Below are 25,322 nucleotides of genomic sequence, written 5' to 3'. Positions count from 1 at the left end.
AAATGAAATACTCATTGATTTTGACATTTCTTTCTATTGTGTATCGCCTACTAAAGGCATTTCACCTTCTATTTTGAGTAATTTTTTTTTTTTCTTTCTGAGCGTCAAATTTACTCTGAGATTTTTAGTTATATTTTTTAATTATCCAGGTTACATTATTCATGGTTCTTTTCTTTCAGTACATAAGATTTCCCTTTTCATGTTTATAACACCATTTTGAATCACCCTGTATATGTTATGAGTGACTTTGTTTCCTTTTTTAAATCACATTTGCTTTTTCTTATTTCAAAACTATTTTAAATCAACCTGTACGCATTACGTGTGATTTTCTTTCCTTCCATTTGTGTCCTTTTCTTTTAAAAAAACTATTTTGAATCATCCTATATATATTATTCTGGATTATTTTCTTCCAATATATCAACTTTACCCTTATTTTGTCGAAGATATTTTGAATTTCACCCTTGCATTCATTCACTCAATTTCGAGCTCCCATCTCTGAATTCAAAAACTCATATCCCATAAAAGAAAATAGAAGATTTCAAGGAAATATTATTATTTACCATTCTTTCTGCCCTTCGAGAGTAAAAACCTATCTTTTGATAAAGAACGGAACCATAAAACGATATCTTACGCTCTACCACTTACGATTATCAAAATGATTCCAAAGATAAAGCTTCCTGAGAAGAGGAAAAAAAATAGGAAATGCTTTCTAAAAGAAGGAATAGAATTCGTGCACCATTTGCTAAAATCTGCATTGTCTCTGAAGATGGTCGTAGTTGCACGAGCCATTGTCTGTTCCGTTCGACCAAATGGATGGCTTTTCTCTCTCTCATGCTGATGTGCATATGCAAGAAAAATTCAGCTGATACGCAGGAAAGGGTATTTTTATGGTTTGTTTGTTTCGGAAAGTAGGGGCGGAGGATTTTTTTTCCTTTATAAAGGAGAAGGAACAAAGGTTTATATTCCATTTGGGAAAACCTCGAACAATAGCCTGCAAATTGATATTAAAGGGTTTATGGGAGGCTCGGTTTATGACGGTATTCAGTGCGAAAATAATTCGATTGGATGACAAATTTGACGCGCATTTCTTTCTCCTTTTTTTAGAAAAGAGTTTATTGTTTTGTTTCTTATTTTTCTTCCCTGAAGGGCAAGGACACTTAACCCTTCAAGTATTTTATTCATATGTAAGTGTATTTAACTAGTTGCTAGAATACCTATCCTTGGGTATTCTTGGGAATGAAATGAACACTTGTATGAATGTGAGAAAAGTGGACACTAAAAGAAACTTACATAACAACAAATTTGCATCCTGAGTTGAAATAATAGAAATCTCTCTATTTAGCATAAGATCTTCTATTCTATCTATTTTATCTCTATTCTATTCTATATCTAAGATCTTCTATTTACCTTTTAACTTTAAATAAGAAGTATATAAAGGTAAAATATTGTAATTGTCACTAAATTCAGACTAGATTTTAAGAAATCTCCACGTTTTATACCTATTTGAGCCTTAAAAACGTAATAATCATGTCTCTATGTCTATAAACCCGATAATTCAAAAATGCTTTGATCTAGATTAATGAAATGTGATATGTGTTTGTGGAGATCACATGCCACTAAGATAAGTCATATCACTGACTCTCCGACCTGCCTTGAAGGCACACGAATAAAAAAACTGAATGACCGGACCACCCCTACAGCAACACTTGCGGGAACTGTGGCTGAGTCCTAAGGGCCATCACATGCCACGGTACAACCCTTCTTTAAGGACGCAAAATCCCGTCATCGATGGGAGGAGCAGACTCCCACCTATTCATGTACGCTCCAAAGTGACAAGAACCAACCACCATGCCGGAAGCTTCTGATCCTCAATTACGAGGTGTCCCGCGGAGGGATATACCACTTAAATAAAGTAAATGAATTTTTCTCAGTAATAAAAAGTTTGATGTAATTCAAATGTTTAGATTTTCATGAAATTTGGAATGAAATCCATTCGCAAGAAATCTGTCTGATGGTCTTTTTCTCCGAGGAAAGATAACGAACGATATAAACACGATAATTTAAAAGCTTAGGATGCTAGATGAGTAAAAATTGATACCTAGATTCTGCATCTGGAGTGTAGATTTTGTATAAAATTTTGAACCAAATCTCCCAAAGGGTTGACCGTACAGTACATTATCATGCTTGTAAACTCGATGGCTCATAAAACGCAATGACTTAGATGCTTGAAATCTTTTTTATGTGGTCTTGCTATTAAATTTGTAATCGTATGCCAAATTTTCGCTTCATTCAGTATAAAGAAAGATATACAAAATGTATATTCTTTTTTTTTTTCCATTATACTACGATTTACAGAAAGCTTATGTGCTGAACTCTAAAAATAAAAATCTGAGCATTCGTTGCATTCATGATTTTGACCAAGGTCCAAAATTGTGTGTGGAGGAAAGGGGTCTCTAAGAAGTATGCGAAAATGTTCCGAGGAGAGCACTCAAATTGGCTTCTTGAAATTATAAAAGAACATATTTTCAAAATGTGTAGAAATTTGTCAGATAAATTGTTTCCTTCAAATTAAGAAAAGGATCTTTGCTTAATTTGGCAAAATTAGACACTCGTCAAAAATCTTTATGATTCATATAGTAGGTCATACTTTTTAAATATATGTATGTACTATTTCCCTGTTTCTTAATTAAATAAGATAAAATGGATCGCAAAAATACACGTTGTTCGGTTTTCTTCAAAAGTGTGTTGACGCTCTGCCGGACTGACTATTTGATTTTAATTTGATATAAATAATTTTTTTACATGCACTTCCGAGGCAATTTTTTAAAATTTTTAATTAAACAACAATCGGAACTTTGAAATTTTACTTCAACAACTTCCGAAAATATTAATACAGATATATAATGTTTGCACCGTTTTAAAACTCAGGTAATTGGGGTTTTTTTTTCAAATTTTACTTTAAAAAAATTTTTGAAATCTTTCTTGGATTAAAAAAAAATTTATTTCCAAAAATACACTTCGTTGTTGCAGTGAAATTCAAATCGTCTTTCGCTAGTTTCATCAAATAGTTAACCGTTTGAAGCTCTTTTACCTATAGAGTTTTTGCTTGCCATTAAGGCAATTAATGGACGGATTACGAATTTCAGGGTTTATAATACATTACAATATCAATGGACTCAACTTCATGAAGAAGGTTCACCAACACAATAATAAGAATAGATAAAAGGCTATTAAAACAACTGAGTTTTAATGCCTGTCATAATTTGATATTTAAAAATACTTTATTGAAGACATAAACATCACATTATATATAAGAAATTTGATGGAAATAAACACATTAAATATTTCTGTCCAACAAAATATTCACGAAAAAAAAGAAGAAAAAAATTTCTTTACGAGGCAAATTTCCATTTGCCTCATAAGGAAAATAAGTTCTGAGGGGGAAAAAACATCACCTCCCTACCATAATTATCTTACTGATTCACAAACACAACGGACCTCCAGTATATTTAATTATATGGCTTAATATGCAATATCAGGCAAATAAGTTAGTTTTTATATATTTTCATTCATTTTGAAATGAATAATAGAGTCCTTGATTTTCTTAAAACTAGATTTCAGTTTTAGGTAAGAAAAATAAAAACTTGGGCAATTAAAAGGAGATAGAAGCAGTTTTGGTGTCTGAAAGAATTCATAATAATGCATTCATTGGAAAAGATTTTTATAATTGGCAATACAGTTTTTAAAAAAAATTATTGCATTCAACTTTCATGAAAAGGATGAATATTTGGCACTGAATTGTCATTTCAGACCTTATTTCACCCTTGTCATGTTAAAGTGTTTAAATGATATCTATATGGCAATGTGTGAAAAAAATTATTAGTAGCATAGATCCGTTTACGTTTAGTTATATTAACGTCCCGTTTGAAGCAACACTTGGGCTATTTTGGGACGGATCTAGTCATTTTGAGTCGCGGTCAGATGGCGAGGACGACATCTGAGCTGGCACCTCCCTCTCCACACCACACTAGCGGAAGGACGTTTGGTCAGGACAGATTTAACGTGCAACAGACCCCCTTACACGGCGGTTCTTCGGTGGAATCCGGTTTCGAACCTGAAACCCTCCGGTTCCGAAACCGAGACCTTACCACCAGGCCACCGCGGCCAGCAACATAGATCCATATTCGTTTCAAGCTAAATATCATTTCTATTCTGTAATTTTTTTTTCAAACTAGCACTAATTGTTCATACAGATTATACAGTTAGAGACTTTTCAAATACTTCTTTGTTTGTAACTGAGTGTTTTTATATGTATTATTTGCTGCATTAGGCATTCAAGATTTTTGCTTTCCAGAAAACTAAAGCATTACAATCATCCAAACATTCTGAGCACGAGATTTTCGGAAAATACCCAGACTTGACCTTGCTAGAAATACGGATTTTTAGAATTGTAAGTGAGTAACCCTCTGGTTATAGTACTAAACATGAAAACCTAAAAACGGAATAAATGGTGCGAATAAAATTCTGTATATGATTGTCACATCAAGATAGTAGACATGTTTAAAGTTTTAGACAGATTTCTCGATAAATAGGCTGCTTGTATATTTCTCTATTCATATGTCTATATTATATGATATATAGCTCTTGTATCAGCCTATATTAGGTTTGCATTATATTAAAAAATTGGGAGAAGCAAAATTATGCAAAATTAATTCATTACTTATATGCAAATACTAAACAAAATTAAGACTACATTAAGGAAAAAAGATGAATTAAGAACTTCACATACGTTTGATGCATTAAACACTCTAATATTTCTTTTTATGCTCCGTTTAAAAACTATATTATACGTAAAATTTATTGTTATCTCGATTCCATGTAATATTTCTTACCTTTAAAATTCAAATTCTATATTATTATTTCTTTGATACTTTTAAAAAGGTTTTGCATATACCCATTCAACCAAGTGTCGTTCAAGCTTCGCCTTCGAAGGTGTGCTGTGTTGATAAACTGTAAAATTTCAAAAACAAAGTTTTTTTTAATTGAATCAAAGAAATTTAATGATACTGGCACAAAGAAATATCGTCGAATAAAATTTCAATTCAGTTTATATTTTTCAAATTAATATTTCCGTCAAATTAATATGTGTGCATTTTTCTTTACTTTTTTTTTTCGAGAATGCATAAAAGCTTGATCTTCATTAAACCTTTCATTGAAAAGCTACAGTTATTACAGATAATAACTAATGATAGTTAATAATAGTAATTACCACAATCATAACTTGTTTCAATTTCACATCTTCATTTAAAATAGTTGCCTTATTATGCAGGTTTTTTTTTTTTTTTTTTTTTTGTAATCGCTGCGCTTGCAAATAAATTGGCAATCGCTGAGTAGGTTTGCATTTCAATGAACTGCCTTGTCAGAAATCATCATAAACGAAATAAAAAATATATATAATTAAACAAGAAAATGTAATCTATAACATCTGGATCGTGCGTGATTACGCTGTCAGTTATCTTCCAAGGATGTCTTCGTCCTTGGAATCAAAGTCTTTTACAAGATGAAATGCAGATGTTACTAGTAATTGTGTCAATTGAATCAGGACATGAAAATTAATAATTAATTATGATTGATATCACGTTTAAACGGTGGAATGCTAAAAAATACCCTTAAATTTCAGAAAGTGAGAATTTTTAGGGAATACACTTAATTTTTACGTTCGTGTTTTGTCTCAAATGACACCTGCAAAGCTTACAAAATGAATCATTTGGAGGACGATAAAATTATGTTTTCATTAGTTTTAACCAAAAAATAGTAAGCTAAAGTATGAAATAGATATATTAAAATGTTTGTAAAGAATATATTATTTCACGATATTGAAGGATTTGACGTTTTCAGTGTTTTTATCGTGGAATTTTTTTCTTTTAATTGATATAGTTCATATTTTAAAAAAAAGAAAACGAAACATAAAGTGTTAATAAAAAGAGTTATTTTAGCCATGAAAAAAATTTTATTTAGGGCGTTTTGGGATATTGCCATATCAAATAAAGAATTTAATTTTTTCCCCTAAATATGACAATGAACAATATGTTATGCATAAAACAGTATAGAAAAGTAATATATATTTTTTAAAGAAACTATGCTACCCGAATTTAATATATTGATTGATTGAAACAGTAATTTATTGACTGATTTAAGCAGTGTTAAATTGTTTGATTCGAACATTCGAATAGGGTATTGAGAATGTATAGAAGAGAAATATAATGAGCTAAATTACCCGAATTCGATCAATTGATTGATTGATTTAAATAATGTTAAATTAATTGATTGAAAAAGGATATCAAAGAATATATAGAAAAGAAGCACAATATTTTTAAAGAAACTAAATTACCCGAAATCGATGAAGTAATTAAATTGAAACAGTGATTGATTGATTGATTTAAACAGTGTAAAATTGATTGATTCAAATAGGATATCAAAAATGTATAGAAAAAAAACAAAATATTTTTTACCTGAAATCGATTAATTGATTAAATTGAAAAAGTGATTGATTCATTTATTTAAAGAGTGTTAATTTGATTGATTCAAACAGGATATCAAGGAATGTATAGAAAAGAAACACAATATTAAAAAAAATTAAATTACGGAAATCGATCAATTGAAAATTGATTGATTGAAACAGTGATTGGTTGATTGATTTAAAAAGTGTATCAAAATAAGCATATCAATGTATTACAATATTTTTAACGAAACTAAGTTATCCTTTGTAGGAAAAGTACGAGTGAACTTATGTTTACATCTTAAGACATTTGTGACTAAGAAAAGCAAGGCTTCCAAAATGCATTTTCTATTTATATGACAAAGCATGTAAGTTGGGGCAGAGGAGAATTTATGCTTATTGAATGTGAGCTTTCAAGATTTGCCGCCTCCTTTTCTAAACTATTTCTACCTAGCAATATGTTCAGGGGACGCCGAGGAGAACAAAAAGTGAACCGTTAAGAAGGTGCTCCTTATCAAAGAAACATGAGAATATTCCACGTGATTTGTTTGCTTATACTATCTAATGATAGAGATATAAATGGAGTAATAATGCGTAAATATTTATAAAATAAGAAATTGTCGTCTTTTTTTATTTCAATCATTTTACATCTACATTTATGTTGAATTGATTCCATTACAAGTACTTAAAACTCTAAGATAAAAAAAAATACCATAAAACGCCATGTAAATATTATTAAGATGGGCTTATCGTTCAACAAGTGTCTAAAACAAATTTCCTGCCATAAACGTTTTCCATTTGTGTTCATCACACAAAGGTGTGAGCACCTGTTGATGTTATCAATATCGTAAGGCTCAACATTGTTGACAATTCACTATAATCTAATCTGTATGGGCACGTGAAACGTCATCGTTCTCAAGCCCATTCGTTGACGAATTATCGTAAGTCGAGCAACCCTTTTAAAACAAAAACAGTTTATGTGTTTTCCTTCGTTCTCCTGCTTGAGCGAATGAATGAACGAGGTGAAAAGTGCGCTTTGGGTAACTTAAATCTATTTTACTCCGAATATTGAACGATCTTGGATTTTGCTGGATTTTGAATTCGATAAATATAATTGTCTTTCAGTATAATGATATTCATCGTTCAGTAAAAGTGAAAGGTAAGATTTGTAAGAATCTATTTACATTCAGACCTATTTTTGTGCAATTCCTTTTTATGGGACTTTATTTTTGTGTCATTTATTTTGTGCCATTATTTTTATGAGGTATATGAATTCTAGCGTTTTTGGCTTACAACACTATTGTAACGTTTCCTCTCAGTGTACGTATGTACACTAATACAATGTGTATGGTATACAATGTATCACGTCAACTGATTCCAATTTCCAAAATAAAATAAAATATATATTACAAAAATAAATCAACTATAATATCTTCAAGTAACGAAAATAATTTTGAAGTATTTCATCACAAGAAGTGCGCGTTTTGGAATAAGGCAAGCTGTATTGCCTTATGTGCTTTTTGAAAAATTTCCAAGTTTAAAATAAGAAATTAAATTTTTTTCAAAAATGTTTCTGTGAATGATTTAATTATTTATTTCATTTGGAAAGTACTTTCTCATCTTTTCTCAAATCTTCAATAGTTTTTCTAAGTGAAACTTTTTTAGGCGGTCCTCTATACCGTATAAAAAATATTTTCTTTAATATTTCTAAAAATTATTTGTTATGGCTATTTATGATTTTCAGAGTATTTTTATGCGGTTTCTTTTATGTGGTAAAAGCAGGTTTGACTGTTTCGGTACTTTATAAAATTATCGTTACAAACTAAAAGCGGCAATTATTTTTTTTAAAATAAAACTACGGTTTTAAAGAAAACTTTAACTAACGATGCATATATTTTATTCTAAAGATTAGATGTCCAAATTTATTATGAAGATCAGTCCTTATTTATCGAAAATCATTCAGAAATTAATTTATATTTTCATTTATTACAACACCTTCTTAAAAAATATGTTCAAGAGAAATAGTAGTTCTTACGATTTTTTCAGTTCATCCATTTAGCTTCTACCCGTTAACATCCAACTTGTTAAAGGATAATTTTCAATTGATTTTTTTTTTTTTTTTTTTTTTTTTTTTGAAAAACGCAGAAATCACATCATATCTAAGATAATTTTGAAATAAGATTAAAATTCAAAGAAAAAGTTTCGGAATTTTCGAAATAATTTTTTAACGAACAAATCGCTAAAAAGTCATTTTAAAAAGCCTTTTTATCGATAAATGTTAAAAAGATTTTTGAAATGATGTAAAATATCAAAAAATAAAGATTCATATATCTTTCATTATCACTAGAGTAAGTCGAAGGAAAATCAATTAACATTTCAAAAGGACGAGTCTTTAATTTCAAAATTTAACTAATAGGTAGTATATGTTACTTGAAAATAGTTTAGGTGTTTATAAAAAATTTTAAAAATTCTGAGACAAAATGAAAAAAATAACATATAAGTATACTTAGTTTAGCCATGGAAGTGAAATGTTATTTTCTTATAAAAAGAGTTGAAATGTTATTTTCTTATAAAAAGAGTTGAAATGTTATTTCTTTTTAAATTAGTGGGTTAATAATTTCTCAAAACAATTTTTGTGATGCAGATTGAGTTTAGATTTATCCGTAAATGATTGGAAATCAACTAAGTGAAAACAATACTTTCGATGTTGTTTTCTGTATTTCTCATGCTAATTTATGCAGCAAATTTTGTAGCTGATGACTACAAAGGCAATATAATTTTTATTTCTCTTATTTTCTCTTTATTTTTAATGTGAAGAATTTATTTAATATAATTTTACATCAAATTTTCAGCACCCGTAAAGAACTTTACAATGATTTTATGTATCAAAGGAAAATAAATTATGCGAACTAACGAATTTATTAATTTTCTTTGCAATATTTCTCTACACAGTTCAATTTTAATTTAGTTATTTGCTTGATGACAATTAATACAAAAAGGATTCGCCTTCAAAATTATTTCTTTATCGGGGCATAACGGGAGATATCTGGCTTAAGGATCATAAGTTCGAGAATTAAGTTTATGAAAGATCCGCTGTATACGTTGGGAGGGGAATAGTGAAGGTTTACTCGATGGTTACTACTTAACAAGAGTGTGAAGTTGAAATGCAAAATGATATGCTGGCTGAACTGTCTCCTATGTTTTATTTCCCACAATTCAAAATATCGGGACTATCCCAAAATTGTCCTCGTATTGCTTCAAAACGGAATGTTTATGCTTTAATATGGTAAATAAACTAAACAACTAAATTAAGTTAAGGTTCCGTCTTCATGACATTTCTACTTATAATTTCAATGGCAATATAAATTTAATGAATTATATGTTTATATATTATTCAATATGTGAAAAATTTAAATAATATTATGCTCAATGTTTATAAATTATTCAATGATATTATAAATTTAATGATTACCTCAATTTTAAGTTGTCACCTCTTTCTAGCAAAATTAGTTTTTACTCAAATCAATTGGCGCTGAAATGTTTGTAAGCATTTAAATATTAAAATAAACGCTTTATCATAGAAATTACTACTTTCTCTTAAATTGTTGTTATAGTTAATACCAGGGTTTCTCGATAGTTATTTCAAAAATCTCGAATTAAAAGTAATGGTGTATATTTTCCTACACTTTTGGTGCCAGTTTTTCTCACAAGTAAGTTTATTATACAGACTAATTCCGTGACATTAATATTATTCTAAAAAAGAAATTACATTTTTATCGAATAATACATGGAGATCGATGCCCCATATTACTGAAAAATACAATCGGAGTCTTCCAGTTCATAGAGACTAGAGGTAAATTATATTTTAATGCTTGCCGATAGTCTTAGAATTAAATTTTTGCATTTGAATGACCCAAGTATTTTCGGCAGATTCCGTTATTGATTCCAGGCCTCGTATTCAACAAAAGATATCTTTTCGAATCATTTCTTAAATTCTGTCAGCAAAAATTTTTATTTGCTGGCAGTATAATTTTCATTTTTCCTCGTCTTTATATATGTTCAGAATGATTTATCATCATAAAAAATAATTTCTTTCTCGTTTTAAGACCTGTTTTTGGTGGTGTTTTCTTCAAACTTTTCTCCGAAAGTTTTTTAGAGTCTATTATTCCTATATGAATTAAATATTTAGTTGTTCTTTGATTCAATTAATTACAATGACATATTTTTAATGCCATACTTTATATCATTTATTAATCATCTACAGGGTTATTCTAAACCATTTGTCACTTTTCTGATAAATTCAATAAATAGTTCTAAAAGATCGTTTGAATTTTTTTATAAATGTCTTATAAATGTTTCCTTTAAACTTTTAAATTTGACATTTTGATAGTTTCCATCTTTGATATATTTTCAACAAAACTACATCAGATATTAATTCTATGACCAGAACATAGCACTGTACTTTTAGGAAAAGCTAAATAATTAGTTCAAAGCCATAAAAGTGACAAAATATTCAATTATCAAAATATACAAATATACAATTATATACAATTATCACTCATGCATATTCATCATTGAAAAATAATTTAGAGAAGCAGATAGTAATTTTTTTAATGTTTTTATTTAAGGATCGGAATATCTCTATATTTATACAAGAGACGATTTTTCAATTTTTTAAAACTGCTGTTTTTTACCATAGCGTCATAATTTTACTATAAACTCGTAAAAAAAGGAAAAAAAAAAAAGAATAAAAATAAATTAACCCTTTAAAGGGCCATTTTTTTTCTAGTCATATTATGTTAAAATATTTTTAGGCTTGAAATAAGAATAAGAAAAGAGATTCATTTAGCTTATTAGATAAATTTAATTTGATAAATTAATTAATTTGGTTAATTAATAATTAAGCACCAAATCAAGATGCATCATTTTGTGTGAGATAAAGAACTGAAGCATCTAAGTTTCTGTCTTTCTAAAAAAATTTGTCAGAACTTATGCCAACCTACATAATTTCATACAAAGATTGATAAATTTGGTGAGAAGCGTACTTCCCACGGTCCTAGAAAGGTTAAATTATTTCCATTGGTATTCGAAACGAACTCTAGTTAGAAATATCATTCCCTTTGTGCTAAATTTTGGGAAGAGAATGATTAAGTAATTTTCATAATTAAAATTTCAAAACTAATGTGTGTGTGTGTGTGTGTGTGTGTGTGTGTGTGTGTGTGTGTGTGTGTGTGTGTGTGTGTGTGTGTGTGTGTGTGTGTGTGTGTGTAAATTCAATCATCCAAATGTATAGATGTTTTAAATTTTCGGCGAAATTTGAAAACTATCTTTACAAACTTTAACCATCCTATCTCAAATCCAAATACCACATCAGATTATTCAGCAATATCAAATGAGTCATTCTCACTCATTTTCTTTATTTCGAAAACGAATCCAAGGCGCAAACCTTGGCGGCAACGACAAAGGTCGGCCGCCGCCTCTCCCTCTGTAAACGCTCCATCAGAATATCAGCGGTGCGTGTGAGGAGGGCGATAAATTAACGAGTCACATTTTTTAGATGCTTCCAACACAAACGACGTTCGCTGAGCCACGGGTACGTTTCATCTCTACTTGTAACATTTAAATAAAGGCGTGGAAATCGTTTCTATCTCGATATTACTTTTACTCTCAAACATAAAGAATAACACTAAGGATTACCTTGGATATGCTATCATTTCAGTTTGCAAATGCTGCAATTTTTAAGCCATCACCGCACAGTTGTTCTTCATATTTGCTGTTTTATTTGTTGAAATTATTTGACTTATCTTAACCAAACCTGACTTCTGCGCCATTACACCATAATAATCCAACCAATCATTTAAATTGTCACAACTGCATGCAACCTAATCCGATTTTTGAAAAGAGTAATAAATAAGAGCAATTATTATTATTATTATTATTATTAGCATTGAGACACGAAAGTATCATTTTCTTTAACATAAACGTTGTTTGACCTTACTATGAATAAGTTTCACTTTTAAAGAAAGAATGTGAGAATCGTTTCTATCTTGATATGATTTTTACTTTATGTCATAAAATAATAGTACGAAAAAATGCTATGATTATATGATCATTTCTCTATAAATTTATACAGCTTCAAGCTTCAATTTGATTCATCGCTGTGCAGCGATTCATATTTTCTCTTATTTATCAGCTGAAATCATTTGGCGCAGTTTAGCCAAATTTGCCCTATGGGAAATTAAACCATAATAAACCAATCATTGAATTCATTGAAAGGACACGCAGCCTAATCCTGTTTATAATATGCATCAAAATATATTTCGTTTGCTTTAGTGTTGAAAAAGTACTCTTATGTAGTTATAAGAACTGTCACGATGAAAAATAAGAGCGATTAATTTATTATGTAACATCGATTTAAAGACGTGATAAGATATTTTTAAATAGGAATATATTTATGGTATTTATTAAGAAATGTTGCTTCTTGAAATTACCGAAATTTTATTCTGATTCAAACACTCAAGTCCTACGAGTCTTGACACTCAAATTATAAATCATCACCTTAGATAGGATCTGACAAATAGCATTCGATTGCAGAAATGTTGAGCTCCTCCTTTAAGATTTTTCGGCATTTGTAAAATTATTAAAAATAATTATTTGTAAAATTATTATTAATTGAAAACAATTTCATACAAATTTAATTATTTTAATAACATAAAACAGATTTCGGATTTTACGAAACAGTTATTGTCAAGATGTTAAATAAGCAGGTTTAATTGATTCAATATCATGTATGTAAAGAAGAGGTATGATTTTTTTAAATGGTTATACAATTATGGGAATTTGTCCAGAAATTTTGTATTTTGACGGTGCTTAACTTTTTATCTAAGTCAGAGAATCTTTAATTATGAGTCACGGTCCCAAATAAGATTAACTGTATAATATTAAACCATGGAAATTATGAGTATCTTCTCTAAGATTCTCATACATTTGTAAGTAAAATTACGGAAAAAAATAATCTGGAATACAAAAATAAATACATTCAAATTTAGTTAAAAAAATAAATCATTGTTTATTTATCATTAATTACTATTTATCTTTTTGAATTTAATTTCAAATTTTGGGGTTTCAAAAATTTGTCAATAATATGAAAACTTTAAAAATCTACTTCTAATATCTCTGGAATCAATCTCTTTTATAATCTCTTCAGTGAGCAACAATATTTAAAAACAATGGGCTTATTTACTGCACATACACAGTAGGAAATTCAGAGAAAATGTAGTACCTCAAGAATCTTTTTTCCTCTATGCAGAGAGATATTCTTTAGATGGGTAAAAATAGTGAGAAACTCAGATTCGACTATTCTTACCATTAACTTCGTTGTAAGATTTCTTCCGCTTTTATTTAGTAATATATAGACTTTTTAATTTTTAACTAACCAGATTGATTGAATTTAGTCTTTTCAGTCGCGTATAACAAAATGAAATGTTTTTTAATGTAATCATTTAATTACCTAAAAAGTCAGTAATCTGTGTAAATAAACTGATCGCCAAAGGCGACTATTTTTCAGTAACATAAATTTGCATCACAAATATAATAAATGTCAATTAATGAGCTCTAGATAACGAAAGAAATTATCATATAGAAATGATATATTACTTTAAATATCCTCTATTAATTTAGAGGGCAAAATGCAGTGACATTTTAAATTATTACTCGATTCATAGATTCTGATAATAAAATATCGTGCAGTTCTTTCAAATAAAAGGATCAGAAATATTATTAACAGGTACTGTATTTCACATAAAAGGATTACTTTAGAATTAATATTAAATGGACATATATAAAGCAATAGTTTGAAAAAAGGAATCGGTTTTGATTTTACTAGAATTCAATTGATTTTTCTGTAAAAGAAACAAGACCGTGAACAATCCTATTGATACAATTGGGGTAAACAAATACATTGGGATAAACAAAACATTGGATACAAAAAAAAAATCACGAACAGCTTTATATGCAACTACACTTAAAACTTCAAACACTGTTCTAGTATTCCGTTTCTAGAAATTGTATTCATAAATTCATACAAAGTATGAAGTCGTAGTCATTCAATGTCACTATCAATATGAAAATGATGCTTTCGTCCTTGCTTAATTATTTATTAAGAAATAATTATTTAAGAAAATTAACCTCTTGATAAATTTGCAAATGCTATACTGAAATGAATGTTACATATATATATAGTTTAGATATAGTTACGAAATAGTTTCGGAATCGCAACTAAAAATTATTTCTTATTCAAACTAAAACCAAAAAAGGAACAGGAAAAACTTTATAGTAATTAGAGAGCGCAAATGCAGCTACTTCTAAAACACAGATGAATTGAGACAAAAGTATTAAATTTAAGTTAATAGGAAAATCAAATTAAACCAAATAAAAAAAAGAATCCGTCCTGAAGACTTTTTCAACGGTCACCCTCAGGCAGGGATTCAAAAAAAGGGATTTTTTCTGTGAAGGAATGCAGACAAGACAGTCTAATAATGATTCCTCGTAACCCGAAAATCCCCTGAAATTAGGCCCAAGAGATATACCATTTTAACAGAAAAGGAAAAAACCAAACAACAAATTAAGTAAAAATACAAACTAAGTAAAAGTACAATAACATTATAACAATAAAAGTAAAAATACCATAAAATAACACTCAAACCAGTAATGAACACTAAAAGAAAAGTACATACCAGCAGCAGGCAAAACATTTTAACACACACACACACATATATATATATATATATATATATATATATATATATATATATATATATATATATATATATATATATATATATATAATGAAGAACTTATTACTTGACTTAGAACATTATATAATAATAAGAATATTAATAATGAAGAACAGCATGAGTCTCAAAACACCTACTTACAGTTTATAGAATGTTGAAGAAATAACTAATATCTTTTCCATGACTGTGACTGCAGTTGTTAATATGCATGCACGATTTTGAAGATTAGTTTTATCTCATTAAAAATGTGTAATGTATTCAATTATGTCTCTGTAACTTTTTAATGAGACAAAACTAATCAGGTTCAAAATCTAGCATACTTTTAGGTAACTACAGTGACAAAAATAAAAATGATATTTATCATATCTTCAACATTCAATTGACTGTTAACAGGTGGTTGTCAGCTCATGCTGTTCTTCGTTATTTTTTATTTTTATTTTATTTTTTATTTATTTACTTATTTATTTATTTGCTACATAATTATATCACTGCACCGAAACAAACTTAGAACTTTAAGAAAATTGAAATTAACAAGAATATTTTTACAGAGATTTTTCAATATTCATTAATAGTTAGTTGTATATAGTTCAATATTCATTAATAGTTAGTTGTATATAGTTCAATATTCATTAATAGTTAGTTGTATATAGTTCAATATTCATTAATAGTTAGTTAGTTGTATATAGTTCAATATTCATTAATAGTTAGTTGTATATAGTTCAATATTCATTAATAGTTTTTGCAGATAAAGCAGTTAAATTTTTTAAAATTTCTTTAACTTTTACGGATCTAATTTGCTTCCGTTTTATCAAGTTGTGGTTTTTAAATGACAATGCTCATAAGTAGGAGAAATTCCTGATTTGGAATTTCTAAATTTGTTTGAATTGTGATATTTTTATTTGTTTTTATTTTTTCACACTACAATATGGCTTTGCTTCCATTTATTTATATTTCATCCTTGATTTTTATTCCCATGTGTAATTATAAATTGTCATATTTTAAGTAAATGTACTTAAATATTAGTATTTAAGCAAATATACCTCAATTTTTCTTGGGCAATCACTTGCCAAGAAATCTCATTGCCATTCCAATTACCCTATTCACTTGTTCGTTCAGTCTGGAGGTTAAGAACCTTGAGTTTAAGCACTCCATGACACTCCCCTCAAATCGGCCAATTGTTTTTTACAAGTATATATTTTTTATGTTTCTCATTTCAGAAGCGATGAGTGGCGGCCTGCGGCAAGGGTAGGGAGCATGCAGAAGGCCCTCCTGCCCACCTCTTCCCAGAGCACCCCTGCCAAGAACCATCTCACCCGAATCTGCACAGATGACGGATACTGTTCTTCTGCCAGCACACCCAAATCCTCAGGTAAACCTCCCTTTCGTGCTCATGAAGACCCGTTTCAGCAAGAAATAAATTCTACAATGTTTTGAGCCTAAATATTTTTAAGTAAATTCAAAAGCCGTAAATACTCATTAGTAGACTCGAGAACATAGATAAACTGTGTAATTGGTAATATTTTTATCCTCGGTTTTCTGAATGCTGCTGTTAACAGAAAGGTATATACCTTGAAAATACTCAGTGCAGTTTAGCGTTCATACAGAATTTTATTACTTATTTTTCTATTTGATATTTATTATTATCCAGGTATTCATTTAATTCATTCCGAATAAGATTTAGAGTAAATTTTATGATGTTCTTTAAAGGTCTACATATTACATTTCTTTTCATTTCGTAAATTTTAATATGAAAAACATGAAACAAATACTTGATAATTTGAACAGTAAAACATTGAAAAAAATAGTAAAATCATTTGAACATTGTACAAAAATCGTAAAGCAAATATTGGTGCCTTAAAAGATACGGACATATCATATTTGACTATATAAGAAAAACAGGATTCAAATATTTCACCTTTTTATAAAAAGTACTCATTTATATTCAACAATGTTAGAAAATCCTACAATTAAATCTTTAATAAAGGAAGCAATCGGCTTAAATTTCAATATAAAAATGCAATATATATATACAGAGTGGTTATAATTAAACTTCCCCTATAAACAGCATCATACAACGCAAATGGGTGAAGGAATTGCAACGAAATTTTGTATATAGACTATACACGACATGGGCTCACGGAATTTTGAAAAAAAAAAAGTCCAACAGAGAGCGCCGTTTTCGGAAAAACATCAATTTTAACACAATAAACGACCAAAATTACAAACAATATTAATATTTATTGACTAGTTTCTGATCACCTTGTCATTGAATCACATTAAGTAAATTTACAGAAAGAATTTAAAGAACGCTGTTTGAGAAAAACAGCGTACTGTTATTTGTTGATGTGATTTGATTACGTGATGCTTTCTTTGCACATGAAGCATTATGACGTTCTTTAAGTCATACAACGTCGCAAGATACCGTCATCATAACAGTGGGAAATATCGACATAAAACATGACAACGACTGCAAACGTTTCTTACCCTAACCTATTTTGCATAAGGCTTCCTCTTCTTCGCAAGCATGCAAATTTCGGCATTTTTCCTAGAAATGATAGCTTTTCCCGGTTTTATGTTTTATTACTCATAATTCTTCTTCTGGATGGTTTCTGTTTCTGTATGGTTAATTTATATTTCTGTATTTGGATCTTTAATGTGTTAATGTTTTTCCGGAAAACGCGCCCTCTGGTGGACATTTTGGAACTTTTTTTTTCGAAATTCCGTGAGCGCATCTCGTGGATAATCTATTTAAATTTAATGTTTTTCAGAAAAAAGCGCCCTCTGGTAAACATTTTGGATCATTTTTTTTTCCGAAATTCCGTGAGCGTATCTCGTATATAATCTATACACCAAATTTCGTTGCAATCCGTTCATCCGTTTGCGCTGTAGGATGCTGTTTATAAAGGAAGTGATAATAATTGATTATAATTTAGTGAGGAAAAGGAAAGGAAGTGATTATAATTTTGTGTATTGCATATTGCATTTATATATATATATATATATATATATATATATATTAAAATGACAACATTTATGAAAAAATTGTCTCAAAGCTGAAATTATATCATTAAAAATAAATTTTTAATTTTTAAATGATGTGAAAATAATTTTTTCGGTAATATTTTTGGAAATTATAGTGGAAAAGCTAAAAAGTCTTTCTGCATTTTTTAAATAATTAAAATTTAAAAATACAAGCGGACATGCATATTTCTATTCAAAGCCTAATTTTCTTTAATATCGATGATATACTTCAAATTGACTTGTAAAATGCTGAAAGACAAACACAGACACATTCCTTTATCAGTTGTAAAGAAATTTAATAAATTGTATTGAAACGCTAAACTAGACGGATAAGAACAGATGCTCAGAGTTAAGGAAAAGTGATATAAACTATTTTATGTTTCACTGAAAATAATATCTCTTAACTGTAGCCAATATCTTATAACTTTATATGGCACACTTTATTCTAAGTTTCGATGCATAAGAAAGAGAATCCAATATTTATTTTGAAATACTTCTATTTAACTCACTGGGTCCAAACTTTCATAGATTCCTCGTCGTGTTTTCAGACGAAATTCCCCGTTTCCTTTATCTAGCCCAATTAGGTTTGAATATCGTATGCATATGAACAAAAAAAAAAGTCCGCAACCAGTCACTTGACAGATTTCTCCAGATTCCAATTAAGAGCTATAATTCTACTAGCAAAACCTTATGCCGCATTTCAACTTTCTAATATATCACGTTTTCTCGTTTACTTGCACACGTGAACAGTTTTGTTTTTCTCACTAGCGTATTCCAATCAATATTTCACAAAAATCAGCAATTTCGAGTAAAGATAAAATATTAATAATTTCCCATCAAATTTGATACATGTTCGAATTATTACATTTATAAATAAATGAAAATAATTTTAAAACATTACATTTTCCTAATCCAGAGAGGATAGGAAACTGATAACCCATTAAAATCTCCAGGTCGAATTTGAATGCTATTCAAAAGTTGAAATTCGAAATATTTTTTGTTGCAAAAGGTTATGGTGGACCCGTTTAGTTCGCTTTCCTACAACGAATTTTAACACATCAAAAAAAACTGTTTTATACTTATCCGTCTACTGCAAGCAAAAAGTAATTATCGCAAATGAATTTTTTGATATAAAGTGTTAAAGTGATATCTTATATAACGGCTGGGGATTCAGCCGTTTGATATTAGAGTACTGCAGTGGAAATAGTGACGAATAAAAAGTCTCCAAAGATTGGGTCGGACAAAAGGAAAGGTTTAATTTAAACACAATTTATTAACAGGAAATAAAATTGAACACATGATGGACTAGTCAGATATGATGGGAAAAAAACTTATAAATACATAGACGGTCATTACAAGACCCGAAACTAACACCGAACCACATTACAAACATAATGACACGTATTTATATCGTGCCTTAATTCTTATATTTGCATATTAGCTACGGTTACCGGGTTAAATAAATGTCAGATACGATACCGATTAAATAGTTATATGGTTAATGTCAAGTGAAGTGATTTACTCATACTAATGACGCACAATAGCAGGTTCAGAATGCATTGCATCATTTTAGAATAAAGTACGAGAGACAAAAGAATTTGGAATTTAGAACCTTAATGCCGAAATTTCCTAACATAAAGTTATATATTGAATTCGAAATATATTATTCCAATTACGCAAACTTACACTTTCTCTTTGGATGACCCAGGAGCAAAGTTGATTTTTTAAAAATAATTCCAAGTAGTATTCATTTGATTTACATAGCTTATGTAATTTCTTAAAATTATTCTTGCCTCCACAAACGGAAAGAAAGTTACTTCAAAATTTAAAAAATAATATTGTAGTATTAGTAACTAATTTTTAGTAATTATTATTAGCTAGTAATTAGTATTAATAAAATATTACTCTTTCACCGTCTGATAATATATCTCTATCTAAGAAAGAAAATGATTCCTTTAATGAAATAACACGCACCAAGTGATTTTCATCTTATTTACACAAAATACCCAATTTCTTAAAATTATTGAAGTTTCTACAAATTAATTTTTAAGATTTTTAAAAATTATATTTTAATTTTTTTATAATCTCATTATATGTTTCATACAAGTTTTAACTTTTATACGAATTTAATAATTTGATATGTTTTTTGAAAACTAAATCCAGTAATTTAGTTGGGTTCCTTCCCCACGAGAAAAGATAAAGACCCATTGTGATCTAGAAATAACTTCGACTTCACGATTATAGAACACTCAATCTCTTGGTGGTATTCCTTTTATGTGAAATAATTCACATTTTATCTGCCATCAAGAGCCAAACGTTGATGAAGATTGAAAATTTGGAACCCTCTCAAGTATCATTTTCATTATTATACAGCTTGAGACAGATATTTTTGTTTTAAAAATACATTTAGAAACAGAGAAAACAAATATACGAGAAATGTTCGGTATGAAAATTCTTTTATCGTAAGAATTAATCTTGAAATAATGTAAAAGGGCAAACAGAAAGAGAAAAATTCTTCATTTATTTATTTTGTTGTTGTGAATTATGGTAATATAGTATGGATTCAAGGTTAATACTCGAATTAAAATGATTAATGAATCATTACATGTCAAATTGTGTTTTAAATTTAACATTTTCTATTTTTGTTTCATTGCGTCATACATTTTATTCAACAATTTCAAATTAAATTCCTTTTTTATACAGTATTTTGTTTTAAAAATGGCTGGAAACTCCCAAGATTTCTGAACATTTTTTAGAATTTTATACACATTTAAAGCTAAACAGCAAGTCAGGCTCCAATTAATAATCAATAAATCTTTATGAAGTTCATTTAGTTTCCTTTCATGAAGGTCAAAAGCAACTATTTATCCTCGAAAATTAAAATGTTACATCAAAATTCTTGAAAAAGTGATCATATTTCCGTATTTATGTTTGGCTATTGATAAAACTCTATGTGGAAAGCTGAAAATAAAGTTTTCTAAGGAGTTAGTAAGAGTATGAATGTATCTTTTATATTTTAAATCACTTTTAAATTCTTTTGCTTAATTATTTAACTGAATGATTAAGAAACATTAAACCACCCACTTATTTTTTAAGTGTTACAATAGAATGATCTCTTGCAACAAGTGGTAATTTACAGAAAGACAAATAAAATTGAACAAAATTTCAGTTTGCAATCATTTTTTGAAATGGTTTGAAGAATATGATTCGATAGAGAACTCGCCAGACCCAACCTTTCAATTATTAGTGCAGTATTTACCTAAAAGTATCAAATTCGCTATGTGAAGTGTAATTCTGGAATGGTGGGTTTGTTTTTTACTATTAGCTGCATTTGCTAATTAGTTTGTTTGCCCTAAATATTGGCTTACTAAGCTGCTAAAATATTAATATGGAATACATCTTTTTAAAATTTTACATTGTTGTTTGATATGATTGAAAAAGTGAATTTAATTGGAATTGTACTGCAAATTACTTTCCTTACAAATCGTTTTACATACTATTTTTGAAGCTATATCAAGCATTGCTTTTAAATAAAAATATATTAATAAAATCAATTGAATTAACAGAGGCTTTGAAAAACACTCTTTTATTAAAATACTTATCTGTAGATTTATTTTATTTTATTTACTTTTCCATTATTTAGTTTTTATATCTTTTTTTTATTCACCTGTAGGTGATGCCTCTGGTATGGAATCAAAATTAAGTTCTAATTAATGATTAACTGATATTTAAATTCTGTAAATATTTAAAAAAAAATGTTTTCTAAGTGGATAATGCACACAAAATTTCAAACCAAATTCGATTTTTGCAAATATGAAACAAGACAAACCAAAGGATTAAAAAAAAATTAAAAAATATTTCTTAATAAATTAAATAAAAATATTTCATAAAAGTAATGATTTATACTTTTATTCATTTTTATTTGTGCTAATGTGCGGACTGTTTCCCAGGGCAGTTGACCGCCACGACGGAAAAAGATCCGCTTAGCGATGGGGTTCCCTGCACCACACTCCAAGGGGACCCAGAGGCTGAGGCCGCCCCCAAGGATGAAAGACCGACGTGGGGTAAGAAAGCGGACTTCTTGCTCTCGATCATTGGGTTCGCCGTCGACCTCGCCAACGTTTGGAGGTTCCCCTACCTCTGCTACAGGAACGGAGGAGGTGAGTGATAGTATCCTTCTGTAGTAAAAACTTCCTAATTTCAGTTCTATCAAAAAGCAACTCCATAGGGATATTGAAGATTTCAAAGCGCATCAAATTGAAAAGAAAATCAAACATTTTGTTAATCGTTGGAAGAATACGACGTAGTGTCAAAATATTTCAAGTATTCAATATTTTCCCGTTCTGACGGTCAGTTGCCTTTGTAGGACCACTCCTGCCTGTGAACGTCGACCAGGAGCTTCCCGAAAACCATATGTCAGAGTAAAGAAGGCAAAATGAGTCTGTCTCAAGGTGTGCGCAGGCCATCGGAACGGGCTTAAAAAGACCAACAAATAGCGGCACAAACCTGTACATACAAGGAGACAATTAAATAGTATCCCTACATATACCACAAGCCGGCTAATCCGACCTACCACTAAGGCACACAGAAAAATTTAAGTAACCGGATCTCCGCTACAGCACTAAACAAAACAAAGGTTGACTCTTAAGAGCCATCACTGGCCACGGTAGAACTCTTCCCGTGGGAAGAACGCTCCGTCATCAGTAAGGAGCAGCCGACCCCACACCTTTTTTGTACCCACCTGGGTGGCGAAAGCCAACCACCATGCCTGAGGTTTCTCATCCACTAATCTGAGGTGCTCTTTGGTGGGAGTTCCTGAGATACCGAAAGATCGGTATTAATAACTGCGTAGTTACTGATTCATTGTTCACATTGAAATTTTGAACAATAAAGAACGAACAAAGAGCAAATGTAACATTTTGTTTGAAACACTTCAACCCTGCCACGCAAATTGTTCATAATTTTGTGACTGCACTGTCATGGGTCGTGTAATTTGAATTACAGAATGTGATTGACACGGAACATTCTAGGGCATATTTGAGAAATAGATAACAAGAAGGGTGGGAATGCTGTTTTGAATTTATCGGAAACTATTTTAAAATGAAAATGCATCCAAAGAGATAAATAAATTAGTTTCGTGAGGAAGAGGAACGAAACTATCCCCGCCCTTCCTAAGAATCCGGGGTAAATGAATGACAGTTATCATGATAGCACTAAGTTGGAAACTACGATTGACTCCTAATATCTATCACCCACCACGGCCAATTTATTATTATTCTTGCCTTTCATTATTTTCGATTCATATAAGAATCTGAAAAATAATTAAGAAAAAAGATAATTAAACATATTAAAGTGATATATGTCTTTTTTAAAGCTACATTGACTTGATTACAGATTTAAAGATAAAAAAATCTCACGATTTAGTCGGTTTTTTTTTTAAGGCATTATTTTTCTGATAAATAAAAAATGATATTGACGAAGTTGACGTTACAGCAATGGTTGAAAGTGCAGCTGAATTAATAGATAATTTTTCAATCATATTGGTGGTATTCATTACTTCATTTACGGTTCTTTTAGAAAATTAATACTTCATAAAAATTAAACCTCTGTCACAAATTAGCTGGGAATCTTGGAGATTGGTTCAAATATGTTTCCAGAACGCTCGAAGCAATCTCAAGGGTACACCGCATCCCTTTTCCTCTTCCTTCGAATTAGGGGCGAAAAACAATCGATTTTAATTGGCGGAAAAAGACAAATGTCTGTTCGATGTTCTTCCAATTGTTCTTCATTCTTCCCAGGACCGGAAGTGCTTTGTGTAATGCCGAAAGCGATAAACTAGCGCAATCAATGAATGAACTGGGTTTTCAGAAGAACTCTCTCTCTTGGAATTTCGCGAAAGACTTAATGTGAAGAGGGCTTCGGTGAGAATGACTTTGATGATGGCCACTTTATCACTGAAGATTATCAGTGGCCGAAATAATCAGGCTGAGAACTACTGACTTAAATACCATTTTTGATTTAGTGCATAGCGGCCTCGTATTCAATACTTTAATGAGATCTCTTGGAAACAATTTAGTTTGATGATGTTAATGTAGATTAATTTACAAGCTTTTAACAATTTCTCATAGTCCATCATCAAAAGATTTCAAATAATAAAAACTTAAAGAAACTTCAATGCGATGTTAATGTACAGTTTAAAAAATTAACCAAATAAGGCTTTATAAAAAACCTTTAAACCTTTAAAAATAATTAACCCTAAATAAAACCTTTAAAAAATAACCTTTTTAATTTTTTGTACAGTACTCCTGGTCAAATATAATACTTTTGGTTGCATACGTGCATTTAATAGTATCCATAATCTTAAGACGATTATCTACACCATTGCAGCTCAAAGGATATGTTCTATTGTTCGAATTAGATTGGGTCTTATACTACAAATAATTTGGTTCTTAATGTGTTGCTACGCTATCTTTTCTCTTTTAAATTCTTTCACAAAAAAAGAGAAACTGTCCTCTTCGGCTTTCGGGATAAGCTCTGTTTTCTCATCTTAAAAACTTGATAGCTGTTTCGACTTATTTTTCATCTAACCAATCATCCAATAATAAATATAAGCGGAATATTACTGCATGATGCTTATCGTTAGATCAACCAATGATAAGCAGCAGAACATCTATGATGATATAAATGACTACCAGTGACTTAATAAATGGAATGCTTTTTGTTTTCGTCTGAAGATATAAACAGATACAAGGGGTATTCAAATGAAAAGGTATGAAACGACACTGTCTATAAAAATGAAGACTTTATTCAAAGTATGCACCATAGGCCTGAGCACAACGATCCCATTGATTAACGAGCCGAAGGATTCAAGATTCCTTGTTCCCGGAATTCCTGTGGCCGTGAGGGGACCTAGTCCTTCACAGCGTCCTTGAATTCACCATCCAAGGTCAGCTACTTCTTAAATTCATCGAGCACAGAACCATTAATCCCGTTGTTTACTGTGAGAC

General features: G+C 29.7%; 1 protein-coding gene across 8 annotated transcripts in view; it reads left to right on the top strand.

Annotated features, from left to right (window-relative positions):
* The window catches only part of LOC129972627 (sodium-dependent dopamine transporter-like), a 180,741-nt gene that overhangs the window by 84,321 nt on the left and 71,098 nt on the right, over positions 1–25,322 (top strand). For 4 of the 8 annotated variants that reach the window (XM_056086831.1, XM_056086835.1, XM_056086834.1 and 1 more), the window contains exons 2-3: positions 16,512–16,663; positions 22,266–22,475. In XM_056086831.1, coding sequence (XP_055942806.1) covers positions 16,549–16,663; positions 22,266–22,475 — 325 coding nt within the window. In that variant the 5' untranslated portion in view covers positions 16,512–16,548. Of the gene's footprint in view, positions 1–7,491; positions 7,659–16,511; positions 16,664–22,265; positions 22,476–25,322 lie in introns of those variants that run through there. The other 4 variants (XM_056086836.1, XM_056086838.1, XM_056086837.1 and 1 more) reach the window with 3 other exon arrangements.

Source organism: Argiope bruennichi, chromosome 6 (assembly GCF_947563725.1).
Source record: "Argiope bruennichi chromosome 6, qqArgBrue1.1, whole genome shotgun sequence".
NCBI classification, from domain to species: Eukaryota; Metazoa; Arthropoda; class Arachnida; order Araneae; family Araneidae; genus Argiope; species Argiope bruennichi.
The sequence above is the reverse complement of the archived record's forward strand: the minus strand, read 5'-3'. Positions and strand labels throughout refer to the sequence as shown.